This window comes from Camelus ferus, chromosome 9 (genome assembly GCF_009834535.1).
Source record: "Camelus ferus isolate YT-003-E chromosome 9, BCGSAC_Cfer_1.0, whole genome shotgun sequence".
Lineage (NCBI taxonomy): Eukaryota > Metazoa > Chordata > Mammalia > Artiodactyla > Camelidae > Camelus > Camelus ferus.
In genome coordinates, this window is record NC_045704.1 from 7,852,323 (window position 1) to 7,869,776 (window position 17,454).

Genomic DNA, 17,454 nt, shown 5'->3' on the forward strand with positions numbered 1-17,454 from the left:
TGTCTGAGACCCAGGCTTATTGAAGATTCGTTAGAGCGGTAAATACACATGACAGCCTGGCTCCCCTATTCATTTTTACATTTCCAGTAAGTTTCTCAAAATGGCATCTCGACCTATCCCTCCAAGTTGTTAGAGCCCAATGTTTTCCAGTTTGAAAAGGAATCACAGTTTGTAGGTGAAACTGTGAGTGTGGCCAAAGTTTCAGGACAGTCAGGTTCAGCTTCATTTCTCTGGCTTTTCAGACTTCACCATCTCTCGCTCAAATTTCACTGAGCTCTTAACTTTATTACACCTGTAATATGTTTCTCTAGAACTATTTTTGCCCATTTTGTTGAGTAAATACATAATCATTATTAAAAAGTTTTTGTAGAAGCCATTTCATAAGTATTTTTCAGAGATAATTTCAACTCCTTGCACATTCACTGTTACTACAATTTCGGGTGAATTGATAAATCAGTTCCCATCAAGGAGATGAGATCATGGAATCCCAAACATTTGTTTCCCCGAAAAGATGCCTCCTTTGCAAGCATAGGCTTCGATGGTTAGAAGCCCACACGCTATCTTGGCAGGACATGGTGTGATAATTGGTTCTCCTTTACAGTAAGTTTCAGATCCTTAAAAGAAATGGAAGATAACTCAGAGAGTAATAAATATTACCTTAATAAAAGTGTTTCTCGCCAGGTTGGAACACAATCACTGATCATCTCTCCAGCTCTCCTTCTTGCCCCGCCTGGCGTCTTCTCTTGCGTGTTGGAGATCATGAAACAGCCTCCAAAACATCAGTCGACATCTATTCGACAAGCAACAAGATAGCTGACAGCTATGAGTTGACGTAGAGTGTGTCCCTTTGGGTGCGTAGATTTGGGAAATTGCGGTGCTTCATACAGTCTGAAATCACAGGTCCCTAACCTTTCTGGGCTTTTCCAAGACTGCTCTCAAAGTCTGGGTGTGTCCCCTTTATGAGTACTCCCCATCCTTAGAGCCAGGGATCGGCCCGCGCCCCTGACAGAGCCCCTAGGCCTTCCTTGAGTGAGTTCCGCTCTGACCGCTGGTAGGTGTGGCGGCAGCAGAAACTACATTACCCAGAAGTCACTACGGTGCTCGGCGGAGACTGAGCCAATGAAACCTTAGGGGAGGGACGCATACGTGCGTGCGCATCGAGTGTGGGCGGGACTTCCGGCGTTGTTTCTTGCTGTCTTTTGTTTGCTGTGCGCCGATCACCCCTTCGCTGCCTCAGCGTCGGTTGCTGGGACCTGAGGTGACGGAACGGAAAAGCGGGAGGAAAGACCTTGTTGCCATTGCTCAGCGGCGGCGTGAGTGATGGCGGTGCCCTCGTTCCCGCCCCACTCCCCGCCTCTCCGGGCCCCTCTCTCCTACCGGCCGGTGGCTGAGGCCGCGCCGATGAGCCCCGCTCAGGTGGGTGCTGCGTCCCCGGGCCCCACGCGGCCGACTCCCACCCCCGAGTCCAGGTGGGACTGACGGGGGGGCGCCCGCTCAGTTCCTACCGGTCACGCCCGTGTCCAGAGCAGAGGGCGGCCCTGGAGGGGTCGCCCTTCCAGCGGGTGGGAAGGGGTGCGGGAGGGAGCTCCCCCAGGGCCGCCTGTGGGAGGCTCGCGGGTGCTACGGGGTGGGCAGCGCCGGGGACCCGGGGAGGGGAGGAGGTGTCTCCCCTGAAACGGCCGCCCGAGCAGCGGGAATCCGTGGGAGGTTGTGGAGTGGGGACGGGAGAGGCCGCTATATTGTGATTTAGGAGGAATGCAGATTTGGTATTCCGATGACCAAAATGTATTTCTCATGTGTCTTTGGTCTTGGTCCACAGTTCCAGTCTCACAACTCCCACAACCCTTCGAATTTCCTAAGTGTTGAGAGTGATGGTATCTTTTGTTATGCGAATGAGATGAGTTTCGGAAGCACCTAAGGATGGAGGCTAGTTATCAGTAGAACCAACCTTATGATTATAGGGTTGGCACTGTCAGTCCCCGCACCCCCCTCCCACCTTTCAAGGAGGGAAGAGTGGCTGGACGTTGAACCTGGCCCTAATAGCCAAGTATTGAATCAGTCATATCTGTGTAATCGAGCCATTGTAAAAACCCAAAAGGACAGGGTTCAGAGAGCTTCCAGGTTGGTGAAGACATTGAGGCGCTGGAAGGGCGACACACTCAGACAGCATGGAAGCTCCTGTGCACCTCTTCTGTCTGGCTGTTAAGTTATGACTTTTTGTTTGTTTGTTTTTAATAGAGGTACTGGGGATTGAATCCAGGACTTCATGCATGCTAAGCCTGTGCTGTACCACTGAGCTATACCCTCCCCCTTAAGTTATGTGTGTGTATGCCCTTTTATAATAAACTAGTAATCTGGTAAGTAAACTGTACTTTTGAGGTCTGTGATCCACTCTAGCAGTTTATTTGAACCAAGGAGAGGGACTTGGGATTGTCTGATATAGGCTGCCAGTCAGAAGCATGTGTAAGGATCTGGGCTTGAGACTGAGATCTAAAGTGCTGGAGGGGGAACAGTTGTGTAGGACTGAACCTTTAATCTATGGAGTCTGATGCTAGTTCCCGGTAGGTAGTGTCAGAATTGAGTGTAATTCTTCAGCACCCTGCTCCTGTCTGAGGATTGCTTGGTGTTGTGTGGGAACCACCCCTCCTCTTCCCCACCCTCCGTTGCACACACATGTTGGAATTGGGTCCAGGAACCTAATTTAGGGGTATATCCAGATTTGAAGTTTAAAGTTGTTAAAAAGTGGATGGGATATTGTGGCAGGGAGACTGGTTTGGAGAACATGGCAACAGACTCCAGGAGGATTCTGGTAGGGGCTGGACCAGAGTAGCGGCAGTAGAGGAGAGATATGACAAGAGTTTGGATCGATCATAAAAACAGAATTGACAGGATTTCCTGCTGCATCAGATACAGCTGTGAGCAAAAGGAATGAAAGAGCACCCCGGTTGTTTTTACTTGAACATTTAAGGAGTGGAGATGAGGAATCAGTGCAGTGAGCAGGATTCAGAGAGAAGATCATGAGTTGCATTTGCACATGGTTATTCTGAGATGTCTCAAGTTGGAGACATTTCATGGGTAGGTGGACATAATGGTCTGGAGACCTGGGAAGGTCTCAAGTCTGGAGCTTTCAATAGGGTGGAGGGTGTGGACTGGACCAGGTCTTAGCCTAGAGGTCTGGTTGAAGAAAGGGAGTCTTCAGGTTGTTATTTCAGATGGGCTCTGTGGTGAGGTGTGGGAGGCCTGAGCCTGGAGGGTGGGGCACGTGGGTATGCATCCCTGACGCTCCTCCAGAGAGGGGCAGTAATGCTGCAAGATGAATTCTGGCTTGTGTTTGTAGGAAGGTAGATGTACATGGGGTGAGGAGCTGACCTGGGATGGAGGCTGAGTTGTGAGTGGTGTAGATTCTCCCCATTGAAGGCATAGCAGGCCCTCAAGACCACAGCCTGTAGCACAAGGCAGAGGTCAGCTGGGTTGGTGGAGCAGCTCAGTCCCAGATCAGGGCACTGCCTCGCCTCCTCCAGCCCTCAGAGCAAGAGGGACAGTCCTCTGTCTGGCCAAGGGCTCTCTGCATGTGCCTCCTGCAGAGAATTATGTTGTAGGCAGGCTTGAAAGGACTTGTAGATGACCTGCCTGCTCCGTTCCTCCCTGCAACTCATTAACTTAAGCACCCATGAAACAGTTACTGACTTAAACATTAATAAACTAGTGTCCCTCTAAATACGTACACATAGGCAGGCAATAGAAATTAACATGTTGAGTTAGTTAAATCTATCCAAACACAATAATTGGTGTGAATATTAATATGCCTTTAAGTATTTGCTTATGATGTAAAATTTTACATATCACATCCTCTTAAAATCTTAAAAAGCAGTAGAAATACACAGCCCTAATTTCAAAACCCTCCCAGTTCATGTGCCCTGAAAACAGACACAAAACCATTGACTCTGTGGGCAGTACTCTTGACACACAGTGTGCACTACTTATGTTTGCTGTCAGCATCAGCCCTGTGAGTTGAAACCATTCTTATTCCCATTTTACAGGTGTGGACACTGAGGCCCAGGGAGAGTCCATCTTTCAGAGTCACACAGCTAGTAAGAGGCAGCAATTTAGACCATCAGGCTGAAATCCCTTTGCTCCAGGGCAAGGTGGGGTTGGTGGTCCAGCTCAGGTTGTAGTATCTTACCATGGTTGCCCATTTCCTATGGCTTCCCTCTTCCCACAGGGTCCCCTAGTGGTGGTAGAAGTGCTAATGACCTACACAGATGAACAGACTATGTCCCAGCTTCTCAGCCACCCCAGTGGTCACCCTGATGATTTAGGCACCCCAGTATGTGGAGTGGGGGCCTTCTGAGACTCTGCACCTGTGCTCCTTCTTCAAGACTCTGTGGTTCCACAAAGAGCCTAGGGTCCTGAACTCAGTCCTGTCTTGTATGGATCAGTTCCATTTCTCTCTTTTTTTTCTTCTTCTTCTTCTTTTTTTTTTTTTACTGGAAGTAGTGGGGATTGAACCCAGAACCTCACGCTTGCACTCTACCACTGAGCTATACACACACACCCCCTCCATTTCTGACAACCAACAGGATGAGATGTGGCATGCATGCTGGTTCCAGTGCTTGCAGGTGACTCTTTAACTAACAGGGTCAGTTAGGAACCGGCAGATTCCTGTTACATGTGATGGTGCAGGGAGCAGGGTGGCCGGGCGGCAGGGTGGGAGGTCAGGCGTGCAGGGATCAGGCCTAGAACGACAGCCTTAGGTCTGGGCCTCTAACCTGAGGACAGTGGGAACTAGGGAAGGTTTGGAACAGAGGAGGGAGGTGATTTGGCCCTGATTGTAACAGGCTCCCTGTGGCTGTGGAGTAGAGGATAGATTGTAGGGGTGAAGGAGAAGTTAGGGTGACCTGTGAGCAAGTTACTGCCTCCGTGCAGGGGAGCGCTGGTGCTCCCTGGACGGGAGTGGTGGCTGTGCAGGGGGGTGAGTGGTTGGCTCTGGGTCGTGTTCTGCACAGAGCTGCACACATTTTCTGATACAGAAAGTGAAGGAGATGGAGAGATGAGTTGCAAGTGCGGAGTCAGGACAGTCCTGAGGCTTTTGGCCTCGTTGGGAAGAACGAATGGATATTCCATCAGTTAAGATGTGGAAAGTCAGCAGTAGGAGGGATTTTCACAGAGGATATCAGGAATCAAATTTTGGCCACATTACAAATGTTCCAGAGACTCTGAGTGGACATGTGCAGTCAGCAGGTTGGATCCATGGGTCTGGAGTCAAGTGGAGGCATTCAAGTTGGAGACAGCCACAATATGGGGGCTGGTGTGTGGACCCCAATAAAGCTGTGGGTCAGACTTCAGACGGGCCTCTTTATGATACGATAGTGGTACCATTTGGGGCAGGGTAGGGAAGGAGGGGCCAAACCTGCATCTCACTTGGGCATGTGAGTTGGGGGGGCAGGGGGTCACAGATGACAGTGAGGAGCCAGAGTGGCTGTAGGTGTACCTCACTGGGGGAGTGTAGGGTCATGAAGCCTTCTGAGGGGACAATGGATGTGAGATGGATGCTGAGTTATCTCCAGGAAGAAAGTCAGATGTCAGTGAGGTCAGGGCAGGGTTTATTAACCTGCTATGGACTCAGGAAGGTTTTGAGGTGACCCTTCCCTGAATTGTTTTATTCAGACTGGTCAGTTAGTTAAGGGGGAAACTAGCTAGAAGTGTTGCTGGTCTGTGGCTTTGAATGAGGCTAGGTGGAGAGAGGAAATCAAGTCCACTTTTGAGACAATATGGGCGCAGGGCAGAAACGAGCAAGTGCCAAGCACTGTGAGGGAGAGCATGTGCTTAGCATGCACAGGGTCCTGGACTCAGTCCCCAGTACCTCCTCTAAAAATGAATGGATGAATAAACCTACCCCCCAAAACATTTTTAAAAAAAGAAAGAGAAAAAGAAATGGTCCAGTGGGGAGACCTTCTGATGAGGGCTGAGTGCTCTCTGGCACTAGGGCACTTTGGCATTCTGGGGCAAGACTGGGCTGATCAAGGTGCTGGTTGCCTTTGTCATGTGCTGCTTGGATTCCACACGCAGACCAGTATGTCCGAAGGGGTGGGCCTGGGGCTTTCAGTGGAGTCACCAGAGTCATGAGGGAAATGAGTCCGGAGTGCTGTACAGGTGAGGAAGGTGCGTGGTCACCCCCAAGTGTAATACTGCGCACTGGAGGTAGAGCGAGGAGACTGGGTCTGGGTGTCTGGGAGGTGAGATCCGAGGGGAATTACCTGACAGCCGGAGGTGGAGCCCCCCTGCCAGGCCAGGGCCTATCTGGTGCTGTTCTGCTGCCTCCTCTGTCGGCTTGTACCGCGTGCTGGATGCAGCAATCAGTGGGCGTGGGAGAGCCAGCAGCAGCGCTGCCAGGACATGGTAACTGTCCCACACGGGAAGTTGGGAGGAGGGTGAGGAGGGCAGGCACGTGTGGGGGAAATTATTGATGATCCTGAGGAGTAAGTGTGCGAACCATCATACCCACCAGATTTTAGTTTATGGACGTAAACGAGTAAGTGAGGCCACGGAGGGGTCAACGTTGTTGAGAAAACTTTTTAGTACTTACATTTCCCACGTGTACAGTGAACATGAGGCCACCTTGGGCTGCGTTGGGAAGCCCCAGATTTGTTCAGGAGTCAGAAGGAGGAGCAAGGGGAAACCTAGCCCAGAGCCTTTTTTGGGATTTTCCCCAAAAAAAGTGTGGAGAGTAAGATGAAGAGCTTAGGATTTACTGGTTTGACTAATTCTGGTGGGTTTTCCAGCTGAGGAGCCGTCCCTTGCTGTCTGGTACCTGGCTCTGGGCTGACTTGGTGCATGAGCGTGGGGTGAGGAGGTGGCTCAGACAGTGGGCTCTGAATCATAGGGGAGAGATAAACATACTTGGCGGCTCATCTGGCCCTGCAATTCATGGATGGCAAGTACACAGAGCAGGCTGAAGGGGTACAGCCCAAGGAGCTGCTTGTGGACTGACCTGTCCCGATGTCTACAGGGCTGTGTGGTCTTTGAGGATGTGGCCGTGCACTTCTCCCAGGAGGAGTGGGGGCTCCTGGATGAGGTGCAGAGGCTCCTGTACCGGGATGTGATGCTGCAGAACATTGCACTCTTATCCTCCGTAGGTAAGGCCCTCACCCCACCAGGGTCCTGAGTGGGGATCTGTTCTTCCCCTTTTCCCAGGGGCACCCCCGACCTCCCCATGCTGAGACCAGGGGCCCTGCTTCCTGTCCTGGTTTCCTGCATGTGTGCTGTTGGTGCCAGGGCCGGGCTGGGTGCACTGCCTGCCTTCTCTCCAAGCAGCCCTGTCCCTGCTGCCCTGAGACCTTGTAAGACAGGGCTCAGGGTCAGAAATCTTGAGGTTTGCCTAAAAGATCCCACCAGCCCTGCTTGTCCCCAGTGGGGTGACTCTGTCCAGAGGCATGGAACCTCAGCGTCCCAGGCTTCCCCTGCCTTTTGCTGACAGACTTTGGTGCCTGCCTGTGCCGGGACATTCAGGCACTGACCTGGTCACTGCTTGTGGGGACCGCGGGGTTCTTTCTTCAGAGACCCTCCTTTGATGTTCTTGTGATTTTAGAATGTGGGGCTTCACAAGGTGGGTCCCACTCCCTTGCCCTGTCTTTCCCCTTGGACTGGCCTCTTCAGGCCCAGGTGGTTGCTCACCATGAGCAGTACCAGGGCCCCGGGCGCCCGACAGGGTGGCTGCTGTTTGCAACATCAGGAGACTGTGGCCCTGGCAGGTGGGGGTTGGGAAGCAGTGAGATACCAGAGCTGGGTTCCAATCACTGGGCACTCATCCTATGTCACCAGCGTGTGGTGACAGAGACGGAGGCCACACTTTACTTCTACCTTTTCTTTCCTACTGATATTCCTACTCTTAGCCTCTGGCCCTGGTTCTTACCCCTTCCCTCCCATGGCTCCCTCTGCAGTGCTCTCAGCATTTGACTTACACTTAAAGTGTTGTGGCACCTGCATGTGTCCTTAAACACACCTCATACCCTGGCTCCTGTGTTGCACTCAGATATTGTGGGCCTGGACACAACCTTCTACTCATTGCTCACTGGTCACCAGCAACCAGGCCTGGTTGAGAGCCATTTGCAGAGGAGGAAGTTGTAGACCCTGCCCCCCTTCCTCATGTCCTTATTCGTCACCTGGGCTCTTCTGTCATGTGAGCTTCCCAAACTCAGCTCTGCAGAGCAGGCCTTCCGTGCATGGGCTCTGGGCCGGGGTGTCAGCCTTCTCAGGGCCTTGCGGGTGGGTATGTCTGATGCACATTTCTGACAGGGCTGCCTCGATCTCTCTCCTTACAGGTTGTTGGCACAGGGCCCAGGATGAAGAGGCTCCTTCAGAGCAAGGTGATTCCATTAGCGTGTCCCAGGTCAAGGCTCCAGAGCTGGCTCCACCCACCCAGAAGTCTCCTTGTGAGATGCATGGTCCGCTCCTGAAAGACATTTTGTGCCTGGCTGAGCCCAGCGGAACACACCCTGAATGGGAGGCGCCCATGTGTGGGGTAAGTCTTTCCCAGCCCCGAAAGGAGCAGAGTGGAGAGAAACTATCTGAAAGGGACAAGGGGAGGCCCTCGTCCATGAAGAAGTGCAGCGATCACCTGGCCGGGAGGACCCCGACGTGCAGGGAGGGAGGGGAAGACTTCCCGCCCAGGTTAGGCCTTCTCCAGCCCCAGGCCCCACACAGTGGAGGGGAGCCACACAGGGTCACAGAGGGCAGGGAGACCTTTGAAAGTGGACAGGAAGATTACAGGTGCCGTGACTGCGGGAGCGCCTTCGGCCATGAACACGGAGTTGTTGAGCAGCAGGAAGGCCACGCTGGAGAAGAGTGTTCTGATTGCAGCGAAAGCGAGCCCTTCCTCAGAAAGTTCCACCTGGTCCAGCACCAGAGAATTCACACTGAGACAAGGCTTTACGAGCACCTTGGACACAGAGGATTCTTCACATCAAGGTCTGGCCTCCCTGAACGCCAGTGCGTCCGCCCTCGGCCCAGGCCTCATGGGTGCAGCCAGTGCGGGAGATGCGTTAGAGACAGCTCCACACTCGTGGTCCATCAGAGAGTTCACACTGGAGAGAAGCCGTATGAGTGCAATGAATGCAGGAAATGCTTTAGGTACAGCTTCACTCTCAAGAGACATCAAAGAGCTCACGTTAGAGAAAGGCCATTTGAGTGCAGCGTGTGCGGGAAACTTTTTGTCGACAGCTCCGCGCTCGTTATCCATCAGAAGGTTCACACTCGAGGAAGGCGTTTTGAATGCAGCAAATGCGGGCGGTTTTTCAGGTACAGCTTCACACTTGAGAGACATGAGAAAGCTCACACGGGGGAGAGGCCTTACGAGTGCAGTGAATGTGGGAAACTCTTTAGGCACAACTCAAATCATGTTAGGCATCGGAGAAACCACACTGGAGAGAGGCCGTATGAGTGCAGCGTGTGTGGCAGACTCTTCAGCCAAAACTCCCACCTCATCCGGCACCAGAATATTCACACCAGAGAAAAAACGTACGAGTGTCGTGAGTGTGGGAAATCCTTTATGGACAGCTCCACACTCGTTATCCATCAGAGGGTTCACACCGGGGAAAAGCCCTATGAATGCAGTGAATGTGGGAAAGTCTTTAGATACAACTCCAGCCTCGTTAAACATCGGAGAATTCACACTGGGGAAAGGCCTTATGAGTGCCTCAGCTGTGGGAGAGGCTTTAGCCAGAACTCCCACCTCACTCGGCATCGAGAAGTTCACAGTAAAGTGTATTGCAAACAGGCAAAGACTTCAAGGAAACCTCTGGTCTGACTTAGCACTGTGAGGTGTTGCTCTGCAGGGTTTTTAAAAACCTTTAATGGTGGAAAACTACGTGTAACCAAATTTATGATCTTAACCACATTTAAGTGTAAGCTCAGTAGTAATAATACATTCACACCTTGTGCAAATATTCAGAAGTCTTTTCATCTTGCACAACAGAAACTAAGCCCATTAGACAAGAGCACCTCACCCCCCCTCCCTTATCCCCTGACAACCATGCTCTGCTTTCTGCCTGTGCATTTGGCCACTCTGGTACCTTATATAAAAGTCACAATGTTTTTCTCCTTTTGTTGGCTGGCCTGTTGCACTGAGCATAATGTCCTCAAGGTTCATCCATGTCCCAGCAGGTGTCAGGATTGCCTTCCTTTTTGCCTACTACTCCATTCTATGTCTAGGCCACTTTTTCTGTATCCATTTATCAGTGGACTGTTGGGTTGCTTTCGCAATTTGGCTGTTGCAAATAATGCTTTTATAAGCATGATTGCACACATATTTCTTTGAGGCCCTGTTTTCAGTTCTTTTTAGGTATATACTCGGAATTGTCAGATCATATGGTAATTGAATATTTAATTTTTTTTGAGGAACTGAAGGGCTGTTTTCCATAGTAGCTGTACCATTTTACAGTACCATTTTACAGTGGTACAGCTTGGAGGTTCTAATTTCTCTACACCCTTGCCAACATTTCTTTTTTCTTTCTTTCTTTCTTTTTTTTTTTTTTCCTTTTTAGCATTTTTTTGAGGTAATTAAGCTTATTTATTTATTTTTAGAGGAGGTACTGGGGATTGAACCCAAGACCTTATGTATGTTAGGCATGCATGCTACCATTTGAGCTGTACCCTCCCCCCAACACTTGTTTTCTTGTTTTATTTTTTATAACACTAGCCTAAGGGGCATGAGGGGATATTTCATTGTGGTTTTGTTTTGCATTTAATGATACTGAACATTTTTTCATCTGCTTGTTGGCTGTGTATATTCTTTGGGAAAATGTCTCTTCCAATCCTTTGCCCATTTTTAAATGGGGTTATTATTATTACTGTTACTTGGATATAGGAATTCTTTATATACTCTGGGTAATAACCTGTTATCAGATAGTTTACAAATATTTTCTTCTACTCCAAGGGTTCCCTTTTCATTCTGTCCATTTAGTCCTTTTTTGCACAAAAGTTTTAGATTTCAGTTTAGTCCCATTTATTTCTGTTCTTGTTGCCTCTGCCTTTGGTGTCATGTCCAAGAAATTATCGCCAAAGCCACCCAGTGTCAGGAAGCTTTTTTCCTCTGTTTTCTTCTAAGAGCTGCTGTGCACCAAGGTATCAGCAGCAGGAAGTTGACACTGGAGAAGGACGTTACATGTGGGCCACTGTGTTCTTTGCTTTTAACATAACAGAGGAAATCTCTGGAGGTTACCTCTGTGAAGGATGTATCTGCCAGAAATTACATCTCATATGTCCAAGCATCCTCACTAGGGAGATTCTCAGTAAGTGCCAGGTATGTGGGAAGCTTTGGTGAACTGTGTTGCACTTTCAGACCCGCTTGGGGCCGTGACTGGAGTTCCCTCTGTTACCTGGCAGGGAGCTGCAGTGTGAAGCACCTCAGTCTCTAAAATACTCAGACACTGTGAAGGGAACCAGCAGCAAAATGAAAAGACAACCTCCTGAGTAAGAGAAGATATTTGCAAATCACAAAGCCAGTAAAGGGCTAATAACCAGAATATATGGAGAATTTATACAACTTAATGTCAAAAAAAAATTGGATTAGAAAATGGGCAGAGGACTTGAACAGGTATTTTCCCAGAGAAGACATGCAGCTGCCCAACAAGCACATGAAAAGATGCTGTACTTCACTGATCAGGCAGATGCAAATCAAAGTCACAATGAGCAGTCACCCCCACACCTGTCACAATGGCTGCTGTCAAGAAGACAGCAAATAACAAGTGTTGGTGAGGATGTGGAGAAAAAGGCACCCTCATTTGCTATTGGTAGGAATGTTAAGTTGGTGCAGCCACTATGCCAAAGTGTGAAAGTTCCTTAAGAAATTAAAAATATAGCTACATTCAACCCAGTGATTCCAATCCTGGGTATTTACCTAAAGAAAACAAAAACACTAAATTGAAAAGAAATATACATCCCTATGTTCATTGTAACATTATTTACAGCTGCCAAGATATGGAAGCAACTGAAGTGTCCATTGATACATGAATGGTAAAGAAGATGTAATATTTACATGTATATAATGGAATATTACTCAGCCATTAAAGCAGAAATCTTGCTATTTGTGACAGTATGGGTAGACCTAGAGGGTAATATGCTAAATGAAGTAAGTCAGTGATTTCACTTAAATGTGGAATCTAAAAAGCAAAACAGATGAATGAACAAAACAATCCAGAAGCAGATGCATAGATACCAAGAACAAACCAGTGGTTGCCAGAGAGGAGAGGGGTGGGGGAATGTTTGAAATAGATTAAGTGGATTAAGAAGCACAAACTTCCAATTGTAAAATAAGCCACTGGGGGCAGGAATGTCATTGGAATGTAATATGGAGAATAGGGACTAGAGTCAGTAGTGTAATAACTTAAAATGTGACAGGTGGTAACTAGGCTTACTGTAGTATCATCTCATCACTAGTCAAATGTCAAGTTAGTAGTGTACACATGAAGCTAATATAACATTGGCACTTATACTTCAACTAAAAATTTTTTTTGTAAAGCATTGGAAGTCACCGCTACAAAATAGGTGAAGATGGTCAAAAGGTACAGACTTCTGGTTGTAAAATAAGTCATGGAGATGTAGTGTACAGTGTGGTGACTATAGTTAATAATACTGTATTGCATATTTGAAAGTTGTGAAGAGTAAATCAGGAAAGTTCTCAACAAGAAAGTTCTGTACCTGTGTATGGTGAGAGTATTAAGTAGACTTACTTTGGTCATTACTTTGCAATATATACAAATACCAATCATTATGTTGTACATCTGAAGCTAGTAAATGTTATATGTTAATTACATCTCAGTTTTTTTTTCAGTGGGGAGAGCAGATTGCTGTGCTGTCTCTCTTTGTCTAGAGTCTCCCCCGGCTGTTTGAGCCCTTTGGTGAGCCCTCACGGCCCACCCCCTTGATTGTTTTGGATGTGAACATCACCCAGCTTGGACAGAGGACCCCATATGGCTTCGGTGGCAGCTTACAGAGGATTCCCTTGTTCAGGGTCTTCACTGATTGTCTCATGACATTCTGGACAGATTTTTCCAGCCTCTGTTTTACCCAACCCAGGAACTTCTGGCTCCACTGTGCTGATTTTTGTGGTAAAGCTCTTATTGTTTAACCTACCTTTACTCTTGGGATCCTGTTTACTGTGTGCTGTGAGTTAAGGAGAGAATTAAGCTCTGCCAGAATAAAAGGTAGAGTTTTGGGGTCCTCACCTTTGTGTGCTCTGAAAAAAATACGAGAACAAAGCATCACTCTCAGTGCAGATCTGGCCTAACTGCATTGCTGCCTGAGGCCTCCTAGGAAAGGCCGAACGATGTCTGCACCAAGATCTCATACCCTGGACATGAGGATTATTTGTGGTTGCACAGTCACTTGAATATGGGGCAGTTGCTTTGCAAACAACAGGATATTCGGTGGTATCATGAGTTGGGGCCCCTGAATGTAGCGGATGTCCCATAGCATTACTGAGAGATAGCTGTCTCCTGAGACCTACCGAGGAGCTGTGTATCCTGAAGAAAAAAAATCACGCAGGTAAATGGACATAAGGCTTAACAAGGCTCAGCGTGGGAATCATACTCTGTACAGAAGTAGTGATTGTGTTGATAGGAACTGGGGGAAAGGTGCAGCAAAGCAGAGTGGATAAGCGCTTCAAATGGGACATCTGTAAACGTCCCTGTAACTGGGAAGAGGGTGTACAGAACTCCCTAGGACTTACAGGCCTCTGTGCCTCCTCTAGCCAATGTGCTGCCAGAGCAGCAAAGCCAAAGGTTTTACGGCTTCCTGTTGCCTCTCTGGGTTGTTTCCCTCAAACCGTAACTGCAAGGCAGAAGCCTCACAAGGAGCAAGGGGAGATTCTGTACTTCAGGGATGGATCTTTTGTGTGCTAGCCATTATTTTTGGTGACACAATTGGGCATACTTTCATCATTCCCCAGTTTTGCAGCAAAAGAATCAGAATTGAGCTGCCTAAGACATGGGGAGAGATTCATGATGAAGTCAGTACAGCTTTGTCAGTTGTCTGAAATTCTAAGAGGAATAGGGTTTTAACACTTAATAGGAAAAAGTTTCCCCCAACCGCTTCATTGAGGAATTGACATAAATTAAACTTCACTTATTTAAAGTGCCCAACATGGTGTATTTCGATATATGTATGGGCATTGAAACCATCACATTGTTGTGATGATGAATGTATCCGTGGCCCCAGTAAGTTTCCCTGTGCCCTTTTCTATTGCTCGCAGCTCCACCCAATTTGCCATCTCTACATAGCCATTAACTCTGAATTCATAAGTAGCCATAAATAGATGTTGAAGGTTGAAAAGGTAGCAAACTTCTTGGCCAACAGTCAATTGAACTTAATATTTGAGGTAAAAAAGGTGGACTGCGTGCATGCAAGGGAGAGCTGCGGTTGGCAGACAGCCTCCTAGAAAGAAACTGGAGCTGCACTTGTGTGATCTTTTGGGGAGTCAGTCATTCAGGAACTGGAGGACATTCAGAAGTCTGTGTTGAAGGATTTCTGGACTTTGAGCTGTGTTAGTGTGGTCACTACTATCGGCCGGTTGACTTTCAGAAGCTAGGTCCTTAAGTGAGGCAGTTGATTGATTGTTGCCTAGGATCCTAAGGCTGATTGGTGGTCTTTCAGCATGCGGGATGAGGAGCCATAATCCATCACTTATTGGTTGAATTTTGAAAGCTTGTACTTATCAATGATTTGCTAACTGCTAACTTTCAGACGCTTAAGTTTCACTATTGAGGCTGTCATTGACCTGGTGAGCTTCAGAACACATGTACTCATTGGAAGTTACTCTTATAAACGATGATTATTTGTTCACGATTTTGGACTGTGGCCAATGAATAATCATTTCCCTTTCCTGAATATGTAAAATAATTCCTTTAATTCTCAGTATCTGTTTTTGTTCTTCAATCAGCCAAACGTGAGAGAGAACTCATAAGGCATACTCCAAGTCTAACTGCCAGCTTTTTGGAAGGCATTGCAAAGAGCTGAATATAGTAAGATGTTTAGGGTGTACTGGCAGAGGCAGTATCCAGAACAAAATCATTAAATACAGGACATGTGCTCTATACACAGAACAGCTGGCAGCGCTGTTCCCAACACGTCCACGCACCTACTATTGTGGCGGAATCCCGGTAGGGGCTCGTGGTATGTTAGGACACTGCGCACCACAGAACAGCTTTCTTATTCACTTTCACCTTTCCAGCAAGTCTACAGATTGTATTCACCTGTCCTGTCAAGCGGTTAATTGCCAGCGCTTTCCTAGCGAAAAAATCGCATTTTGGAGAACGGCCTAATTCATGTGGGAACTACATTACCCAGCGGCCACTGCGATCACCAGCAGCAGCGACGTAGCCAATGAGAGCAGAGGGGCGTCTACGTGCCCGGCGCACCACGTGAGCGGAACTTACGCATTTCCCCGTGGCACTGGTGTAGTTGTCGCGCAGCTCCTTTTCACTTCTTTGGGCCTCTGGAGTGCTGGGACCCTTCTGACGTGACTGAATTGAAAAGCGGGACAAGAGACTGGTGCACCGAAGCGACTGTGAAGCCTGCCTGGGGACTCTGTGGTGCACTTGTTCCTGAAATAAACAGGACCCTGTAGAGCCGTCTCAGGTACAAAAGCCCCACCATGTTCCCCAATTTTTGTTTCTAGAAAAAAGCTTTAGTTTCCTAGGCCTTCCCTGAGTTCCAAAGAGCAATGGCAAGCAGTTACTATAGAGAAGTCAGAGAGTGCAGAAACATAGGAAAAGTGGTCAAGTGAGAAAAGTAATGCTAGCTTAAAAAACAGTTGAGAAAACAATCTCAGGGCCTCTGGTCCTGAAGGGCTATAGGTAATAATCTGACGCATATCCTTGAGTTCCTTTGCAGAAACTAAGACACCCACCCAGGTGAAGGATGTTGACTACAGGCTTCTCACAAGCACATAGGCCCCAATCATGAAACCCTAACCAACCCTTGCTTAATTGGAACCAGGAAGCTGATCATTAAGTTTGTTGAAACATATAGTTAATTAACACTTCACATAAGTATAGTACAGTTAATTTACACTGTTGTATTAGTTGCTGGTATACTGATTCAGTTAAAATATATAAATATATATTTTTTAAATTGCAATTTATTAAGAGCTATTGAATATATAGTTCCTTGTATTATAAAGTAGGACCTTGTTGTTTATCTATTTGGTATATGATACTTGGTACCTGTTAATCTCAAACTCCCAATTTACCTCCCCCTGCCCACGTTACCCTTTGGTAAACATAAGTATATTTTTTATGTCTGTGACTCGGTTTCCATTTGTAAATAAGTTAATTTGTATCTTTTAAGATTACACAGATAGCTGATAAAATATATTTGTCTTTCTCTCACTTCAGTAAGTGTGATAATCTCGTCCGTTCATGTTACTGCAAATGGCGTTATTTTATTTATTTAATGGGTGAGTGGTATTTCATTGTATAAATATACCACAGCTTCTTTATCCAGTCATCTGTGGATGGACATTTAGGTTGTTTCCATGTCTTGGCTGTTGTAAATAGTGCTGCTGTGGACATTGGGGTGCATGTATTTTTTTGAATTAAGGTTCCCTCCTGATATATGCCCAGGGGTGGGATTGCTGGATTCTATGGTAAGTCTATCTTTAGTCTTTTGAGGAATCTCCCTCCTGTTTTCCATAATGGCTGCACCAGACTGTGTTCCCACCCACAGTGTAGGAGGGTTCCCTTTTCCCCACACCCTCTCCGGCATTTATCGTTTGAGGACTCTTGAATGATGGCCACTCTGACTGGTGTGAGGTGATGCCTCGTGGTAGTTTTGATTTGCATTTCTCTGATGAATAGCGATATTGAGCATGTTTTCATGTGCCTGTTGGTCATCTGTGTCTCATTCTTGGAGAAATGTGTGTGTAGGTCTTCTGCCCACTTTTGGATTGGGTTGTTTTCCTGTTACTGAGTTGTATGAGCTATTTGTGTACTGTGGAAATTAAGCCCTGTCAGTTGCATTCTTTTGCAAGTATTTTCTCCCAGTCCGTAGGTTGTCTTTTCATCTTGTTTATGATTTCCATCGTGGTGCCAAAGCTCGTGAGTTTAATTAGGCCGCATTTGTTTACTCTTGCTTTTAATTCTGTTGCCTCAGTAGGCTGACCTAGGAGAACAGTGCTACGATTCTGTCAGAGAATGTTTTGCCTGTGTCCTCTTTTAGGAGATTTATGGTGTCCTGTCTTATGTTTAAGTCTTTAAGCCATTTTGAGTTTATTTTTGTGCGTGCCGTGAAGGAGTGTTCTAACTTCATCGATTTACCTGTGGCTGTCGGCTTTGCCAACACCACTTGCCGAAGAGGCTGTCTTCTCTCCGTCGTGTATTCTTGTCTCCTTGGTCAAAAGATTAATTGACCGTAGGTGTGTCAGAGAGCCTATTTCTGGGCTCTCTTTTGTGTTCCACT

At 47.5% G+C, this 17,454-nt stretch overlaps 1 protein-coding gene across 4 annotated transcripts; it reads left to right on the forward strand.

Moving 5' to 3' along the window:
• Positions 1 to 716: 716 nt before the first annotated feature.
• Positions 717 to 15,436, forward strand: LOC102508914 (zinc finger protein 548-like). Of its 4 annotated transcripts, XM_032487576.1 has the most exons (5): positions 1,099 to 1,416; positions 7,010 to 7,136; positions 8,322 to 8,521; positions 12,869 to 13,106; positions 15,227 to 15,436. In XM_032487576.1, the coding sequence occupies exons 1-5, from the start codon at positions 1,321 to 1,323 to the stop codon at positions 15,373 to 15,375; spliced, it is 810 nt and encodes a 269-aa protein (XP_032343467.1). In that variant the 5' UTR covers positions 1,099 to 1,320; the 3' UTR covers positions 15,376 to 15,436. The 4 variants fall into 4 exon arrangements, with proteins under 4 accessions (XP_032343465.1, XP_032343467.1, XP_032343464.1 ...); XM_032487574.1 differs by lacking the exons at positions 1,099 to 1,416; positions 15,227 to 15,436 and adding an exon at positions 717 to 851 and having other exon boundaries at positions 8,322 to 12,969; XM_032487573.1 differs by lacking the exon at positions 15,227 to 15,436 and having other exon boundaries at positions 1,100 to 1,416; positions 8,322 to 12,969.
• Positions 15,437 to 17,454: the final 2,018 nt, after the last annotated feature.